The sequence below is a fragment of the Benincasa hispida genome, chromosome 6, assembly GCF_009727055.1.
Source record: "Benincasa hispida cultivar B227 chromosome 6, ASM972705v1, whole genome shotgun sequence".
NCBI classification, from domain to species: domain Eukaryota; kingdom Viridiplantae; phylum Streptophyta; class Magnoliopsida; order Cucurbitales; family Cucurbitaceae; genus Benincasa; species Benincasa hispida.
In genome coordinates this window covers 45175590-45183524 of record NC_052354.1, presented here as the reverse complement: position 1 = coordinate 45183524, position 7935 = coordinate 45175590, and the positions used below count along the sequence as shown (strand labels likewise).

General features: G+C 38.2%; 1 protein-coding gene across 1 annotated transcript; it reads left to right on the top strand.

Annotated features, from left to right (window-relative positions):
• The first annotated feature begins 343 nt into the window (after positions 1 to 343).
• On the top strand, positions 344 to 1939 carry LOC120079257 (probable pectinesterase 66). Its single transcript, XM_039033416.1, has 5 exons — positions 344 to 570; positions 659 to 818; positions 1053 to 1283; positions 1382 to 1629; positions 1783 to 1939. Exons 1-5 carry the CDS (start codon positions 344 to 346, stop codon positions 1937 to 1939), a joined length of 1023 nt encoding a protein of 340 aa, XP_038889344.1.
• The last annotated feature ends 5996 nt before the right edge of the window (positions 1940 to 7935 follow it).

Below are 7935 nucleotides of genomic sequence, written 5' to 3'. Positions count from 1 at the left end.
TATACAGCCATTCCATATGTATTGAACATTGATTAACAATACCGTCAACTCCTATGAAATTTTGCAAGATCAAAGGTTGCATTCCTGTCTTTGATACTACAATTAAGCTCTTCTTCTAATGGTTTCTTTACATGAATAACATGCTATCTCATCGGTAAAAACAAAATCAAATAAGATCATGTTGATGATTTTCAAAAGAATTTGCATTTATGAATTCAGATCTCTCTGTTTATATGTTAATGTGTGAATATAAGGCCTATTACCTCTTCAGTTTTCACCATTATGCTGATAATTCACAACTTATAGTTTCTAACTGACAACTGAATCCAAAAAAATATAAAAGATGCTGCTACTAGCTCCATTTCTCTTGCTCGTCACCCTTTTTAATGCTACTGTTTTTGGTTTTGAAGCTGTGAATCATGCAAGAACTTTTGACCTTATAGTTCAATCCGTCGTCGTTGTTGACAAATCGGGCAGAGGCAATGTCCATACCGTTCAATCAGCCATCGACTCAGTTCCACCTAACAACATCCAATGGATTAAGATTCAAATCAATTCTGGTGTCTACAAGTAATAATAATACTACAAATGCATATGCCTAATTCAATGAATTTGGTATTGGGGTTTTGTTCTAATATTGTTGGCGAACATTTTGTAGAGAAAAGGTGACAATCCCACAAGAAAAACCTTTCATTTATCTCGAAGGAGCCGGCCGCAGTAATACAGTTATCACGTTCAACGATCATCAACAAACAGATACTAGTGCTACATTTACTTCATATCCTCCTAACATTATTGCGAGAGGCATTACTTTTGAGGTGCTGCAGCTTCTATAAATTTAGATTCATGTCATCATTTGAGAGCTTAAAGCAAAGTAAGGTGCAAGTTAAGTTCATAGTTAACGATATATATCATATGGCATACGCACCTGAGAGCAGTCAGAGCAGGCTTCAATTGCTCAATCATTGATCAATGTCTGTCTTGTTATAGAATTGTTGCTTTTGTGTGGTAAATGAAGATGTTTGATTATGTATTGCTGGTGATGCACACAGAACTCCTTCAACCTTGCAGAAGCTCCAGAGATATTTGTTCCTAATGATGGAACTTTCTTTACACAAGCATTAGCAGCAAGAATCTACGGTGACAAATCGGCGTTTTTCAGTTGTGGATTCAAAGGGTTTCAAGACACATTATGGGATGTACGAGGTCGCCATTTCTTCCATGCTTGCTACATTGAAGGAGCCATAGATTTCATATTTGGTAGTGGCCAATCAGTTTATAAGGTACTCACTTCAAATGTCAATGTTCTGTTATTTACATAAATGGAGGAGACTTTTACAGCAACTTGAGACCAAAAATGAATGTTCTTTTGAAAATGCAGAACTGTTTGATAAATGTTAATGTTGCAAAACTCCCTCAAGTCAACCAAGGGTTCATTACTGCACAAGGTCGAAAATCAGCAACAGATCCAAGCGGATTTGTATTTAAACGGTGCACCATAACGGGTAGTGGCAAAGCTTTGTTGGGGAGAGCATATGGTCCATTTTCCAGAGTTATATTTGAAGATGCTATAATGGGTACAGTGGTAGCACCAGACGGATGGGATGCCTGGAACTTCAAGGGCCAAGAGTAAGTTCACATCTAGTATTTTCTAAAGTTTAGGGTACAATAAAGCGCAATAGTCTTCTGGGGTTTAAGTGTAAGGCACGTTATTTTGTGAGCCTCGCCTTTTCAAGGTGAGGCACCAACCTACCATGTTCTAATTGGTGTTACATTCTTTAGGCAAAATTTTATGTACGTCGAGGAGAATAGTACAGGGCCAGGATCTTCCACTTCCATGAGAGTTCCATGGGCAAGGACGCTTGATGCCTCGCAACTAAGACGCTTCTCGGTGGAATCTTTCATTAACCAAGATAGGTGGATTCCCACACTCCCTTGAAACAGTCTGATGCTTGATTCATGATGGTTAGACCTTAGTTCTGTTAACTCACCCTTTTCAGTAAGTTTTGATAGCTTAGTTGAATATTTTCCTTCGACAAGTTGTGTACTAATTTGATATCAAATTTGTTAGTAATTGGTGTTTCTTCTCCGAGGTTTCTTTTTGGGTATTTAAAATGCTTCATTATACAAAGATAAAAGGGAAATTTCAGAAGTCTATTCATGTTTCAAACCAGAGCATATGTTAGATACTAGATAGATACCCTTTTTTAATAGGAATGTGTTAGATAGATACTTAAGCACTAACTTCAAATCTTTCTACAAAAAGCAAGATATGTTTTCGAATCCAAGAGTTGATTTGGCCTCTCATGGTGACACGACTTGTAGTAGTCTTCATGCAGCACTTCAGAATTCAATGAAAAGAGTGATCACTTTTCTCTTCTTTTAAAAGGACTGTACGCCCTCCAAAAGCCGCCTTCTTTGCCATCCACCTAAGCTACGCTGAAAGGCCAAAAGCTAATCTAAGAGATGACGAAGAGCATGTTTTGGAGTAATTCTAAAATGATTAAATCACTTCCATCATGTTTAAAATCACTCTCAAACTTACCCTAAATTACTCAAAATCAATTTAATGTGAATTTACACTTCTAAATACAACTTTCTTACCGGTAAAATTGAACTTTGTTTTTAATATCTATGAGTGTCCAAATCAGCTTACAATTGAACTTTTTTTTTACAATATATGGGGCGAGGGAATCAAATCTCTAATCATATTACAAGCTTTATGCTAGTTAAGTTATACTCCTTTAAAATTGATTTTCAGAGTGATTGTAATAAAAGTAAATTCAACCATTTCAAAATCACTACCAAATATGTTTAAACCAGACTTTTTGGGATGTTTTTCCCTTCTTTTAAAAAGAAAATACCAACACTTCAATAAGACATTCCACATTAGGAATGCTTTAACTTGAATGAGAATTTTTTTAAAATAATGTTATTTTAATATATAATGACAAAAATAGGATAGGAGTGAAAGTATTGTCAAAAATAGGTTTTTAAATCGTGTACTCGGTACATGATTACACCTTAATCGTGTACCGGGTACATGAGTTCCTGTTGATCTGGCACGCGCAGTCTGCCGTGGCAGTCATGCAACGTTGACTATTGAGGAAATCGTGTACCTGGTGCACAATTACCTTAAATCGTGTACCCGGTATACAACTTCCTCCTTCATTAAATAGGGTCGCGACTCTTCTTTTTCCTCATCCGACCGAACGCTTCTACCTTTTCCTTCGTCCACTCTTTGTTTCTTCTTCTCCCTCCAAAATCATCTGAAATCCTCCTCCATTTTCTTCCGTCTTGTGCATCCAAATGTATCATTTTGCCTCCATTTGTTCGTCCGTCCAAAATCGTCCGAACGCTTCTGTGGTAAAATTCTTTCCCTAGTTTTCCAATATATAATCTTCATATATATATATATATATATATATACTGTCTCTTATACACATCTAGATGTGTATAAGATATATTATTTTGTTTGCATTTGGGCTGAATTAAATGTATGATTCATGGATATATTATTTTGTTTTTATTTTGGCTGATTTAAATATATAGTTTATGGATCTTAGATTTGGGCTATGTATAGTTTATGAATCTTAGATTTGAGCTGATTTAAATATATAATATTTAGATCTTATATGTTGAACTTAGAAATTGGATTTTTTTGGGTTGACATATTAACATATTTTTTGTCAACTATAACATTTGAAAAAATCATAATAAATATGTCGATGTGTGATAGCGGGTAGAAATACAAGCTAAGAACCTCCTCAGGGAATATAAGGTTTTCAGGACTAACAAGCAGAATATGCGGTGATAATACTAAGAATTTATGTAAAAAATGAGCTTACGTTGATCAGCACTAAAAATCCTTGCTAACCCTATATCATGCATTATACGGTGTTAAAATGTCTATTTTTGGTAGTTATCACAGGAATCAATCGCATGCGCTGAAGCCAGACCATCGCAAAGTTGATCGCATGCGCTGATGTCAGACCATCGCATAGTTGATCGCATGCATTGACCTTCATGAAGATCAGTTTGTCACATGGAATGCCACAGCTACAGAGTAATAGTCGTGATAGAAGATTGATCGCAAGGTGGGTGGAATGTATTGGTACTTCGGGAGAAACAAGCATGAACACATACCTTGGGAGTATAAAAAAAGATAAGATGATGTTGATATTTCACCTACCGCGTCAGAAATGGCAGTAATTCAGAGCGGGACCACCAATGTTGTCGGCGTCTGAGCTCTATAAATAGAGCCTTAGAGCCCAAATTCAAGGCATCCGAGCTACTTCCTTAAGGCAGATCCTTGTGATCACAGATGAGAGCATGAGCAAGATTTTCTTCAGGATTCTTCACCTCCACAGCCCATTCCGAGTGATGACCGAAGTTTCGTTGGAGATAGAGCTCGAGAGAGACTACTCCACTACCCATCCATGGCACCACCAGCAGCTTGACATACATCTGATGGAAGCAAGAGATTGCCTACATCTAGCCCTCCGTCTTTCTTCTTATCTCTGTATTGTATTACATTTTGGCTTAAGACATTAATACTTTTTGTAATCAATGCATCTCTTTAGTTCCTTCAACACCATCTTCATCATCTTCTTCTTCTTTATCATCTTTTACTCCCACTACAGAGAGTTAAGTGTAGATTGCAAGAGTTATCACATACTCAATCATGCGGCATAGAGATATGACGCACGTAGCAGCCCACTGAGAGGTGTACGTTGTGTAAGTATAACGAGTCAATCCTCTTTGCTTAGTGCGAGGCTATTCAATGCTTGTCTATGAGCTGGTAGTTATAACCACTACCCGAGAGGGTAAGTAGTGGAACTCACTAAGTAAAGTACGCAACATTCCTAGAGATAGGAATGATCTTATGCTCAACGCAACCATGCGTTATAGAGATATAAGCATGAGACTAACCACCGAAAGGTGTGCGATGCATTGATGTGGCGAGTTGGGATTACCCCTGCGACCAAGCTTAATGCCGCAGTGAATTTATCCCATCCACAATTCTATTTCTTCATGCATATTATTACACGTTAACAGTTGCCACATCTCTACCAACTCTCATAGTTAAACTTCCATTGCTCAATCTGTTTAGTTAGAAGTAAGAGTAGCGCATAATCCTTTAATTTCTATCTTTTTACTTTTGTTCTTCACCTCAAACGCATTACTTCACAAACATCATTGAGTTACAAGTCCCTTTGTTCGACCTCGGATCACCTCGAGATACTTGTGTTCTCGTTATACTTAGCGAGAAAGCGAGAAAACTTGTGACAGGAATGCATGGTCACCGCATAAGCACTTAAAAGCATATTTTTATATTTCCTAGTCCAATGCATGACCATCGACGCATGAAGATCAACGCATATCATAAGATGCACGCATATTTATTTTTCCTCTCTCCTTTTTCCTACCATCAAGTTTTTGGTGCCGTTGTCGGGGACTTTGCAGCTAATAGTTTGTTAAGTTTTGTGTTTTCATAGGCACCTTCTTTAGTCTCGAGCATATTGTAGCTTATGAGACCAAGTTGCAAACGATGTTTGAGTGAAGGCGATGTGCGGAAAGTCAATATTGACCCAGAGATAGAAAGGCTATCTGAGCTGAAAGCAGTCTTAGGTGCATGTCAACCAACATGCGGCCATCAAATGCTGGAACTCCGATGGTCAGGACAAGTCTCAGTTGAGATCAATCTCTTGCATGGAAGGCTCCTTGTGGTAACCTCACTCCAATTTCTCCAAGGACGACTTCTACTCTATCTTTACTTTGTTTTTCTAGTTAACTTTAGTTTATTCATTTGATCATTGTCATTTTGGACTTGTGGTTGTTTTCTTAGATGTGGTGTGCATTCGCTCCTTGTGGGTGCGATAATAATTCCCCTCGGTGTGTGGTTTCAACGGAAAAGTCCTCTCCATCATTCAACGTTTGTCAATACATGGTTATGTCCTCCGCGTGAATTCTAAAGTATTGACGCAATTGTTATTTTGCTCGCAGGTTCTTTTCTTGTTATCTTTTATGCTTTATCCTTCTGAAATTTTCTTTTGTCCGCTTCTCTCCCTTTGCATTGAAAGATTAGCACCCATGATAATACTTATAATTCACTCCATCCACTAATTAAACGTTGCAAGGCTCACCTCACTTTAATAGCTCCTTCAAGGTTTAACAGTCTAAGTTTTATTATGTGTAAACCTCTGCTCAAACATCTATTACCACATTTCTGAACAAGTTTGTTTTTAACTTTTCGGCAAGAACGCTGCCACTTTCTAAGTTTAGGGGTGGCAATGGTTCAGGAAAATGCGACCATCACATTACGATGTTAAAAACAAAATCATAATAAAAACTCCATTGTCAGTGCAAAGGGGAGACCCAAGCTGATAAGAGTTAAAGTTGTGAAAGGCACTTACCCGTAGCTAGATACTTCGCATGACACCCGTGCATGTAAGCCAAAACGAAGGTAAATGGCCAAGATCAATGCATAAGAACAACTCCTCTATCTGGCGCAGCCCTAATTAAGACAAGAGTTGAGTTGAATATGGCACGCAACCGAAGTTGGATGCCTACATGACACCCGTGGGGGCAAGCCAAAACGAAGAGCGTAACCAGGTTCAGCGCCCCAATTAAATACTATATCGCAGAGCTTTGAATCATATTAACCGAACGCATTGTAAAAAGCTATAAGCAAAGTTGCTTGAAATGAGTAAAAAGTTTTTTAACGGAGGCTTACTAGATTTAAACTTATAAAATATCTCTTTGAAGAAGTAGCCAAAGTTGAGGAGAGTGTTGCTACCAAGGTTAGAGGTACAAGTGAATTATATTTCGAAGAGCTGGTCAGCGCAAAGGGAAAGCTAGAGGATAAAATTTGAATTTTCTAGGTATAAGACCTGCTTGAGGACAAACATGATTCTAAGTTTGAGGGTGTGATAGTGGAAAGAAATATAAGCTATTAAAAGCCTTTTATTTAGAGTTATGAGGGCTGACAAGTAGAATATGCGGTGAAAATACTAAGAATTTATGTGAAAAATGAGCTTGCGTCGATCAGAACTAAAAATCCTTACTAACCCTATATCATGCATTATATAATGTCAAAATATCTGTTTTTGGTAGCTATCGTAGGAATCAATCGCATGCGCTGATGTCAAACCATCGCAAAGTTGATCGCATGCGCTGATGCCATACCATCGCATAGTTGATCGCATGCGTTGACCTTCATGAAGATCAGTTCGTCGCATGGAATGTCGCAGCTATAGAGGTAATAGTCGTGATAGAAGGTTGATCGCAAGGTGGATGGAATGTGTTGGTACTTTGGGAGAAACAAGCATGAACGCATACCTTGGGAGTATAAAAAAGGATTGACATTTCACGCACCGCGTCAGAAATGGCAATAATTCAGAGCGAGACCACCAATGTTGTCGGCGTCTGAGCTCTATAAATAGAGCCTTAGAGCCCGAATTCAAGGCATCCGAGCTTCTGCCTTAAGGCGGAACCTTGTGATCACAGATGAGAGCATGAGCAAGATTTTCTTTGAGGATTGTTCACCTCCACAACTGATTCTATGTGACGACCAGAGTTTTGTCGAAGATAGAGCTCGAGAGAGACTACTTCACCACTCATCCATGGCACCACCAGCAGCTTTGACATACATCTGATGTAAGCAAGAGATTGCTTACATCTAACCCTCCATCTTTCTTCTTATCTCTGTATTGTATTACATTAATACATTTTGTAATCAATGAATCTCTTTAGTTCTTTCTACACCGTCTTTATCATCTTCTTCTTCTTTATTATCTTTTACTTCCACTGCAGATAGTTAAGTGTAGATTGCAAGAGTTATCACATACTCAATCATGCGGCATAGAGATATGACGCATGTAGCAACCCACCGAGAGGTGTACGTGTGTGAGTATAACGAGTCAATCCTCTTTG

What these genes read in the sequence shown, in the direction of transcription:
- LOC120079257 (XM_039033416.1), top strand. Translation starts at nt 344, where the DNA reads ATGCTGCTACTAGCTCCATTTCTCTTGCTCGTCACCCTTTTTAATGCT. An exon ending in ATCAATTCTGGTGTCTACAA is followed by an intron (nt 571 to 658) that starts GTAATAATAATA and finishes AACATTTTGTAG; the next exon opens with AGAAAAGGTGACAATCCCAC. An exon ending in GTGGCCAATCAGTTTATAAG is followed by an intron (nt 1,284 to 1,381) that starts GTACTCACTTCA and finishes TTGAAAATGCAG; the next exon opens with AACTGTTTGATAAATGTTAA.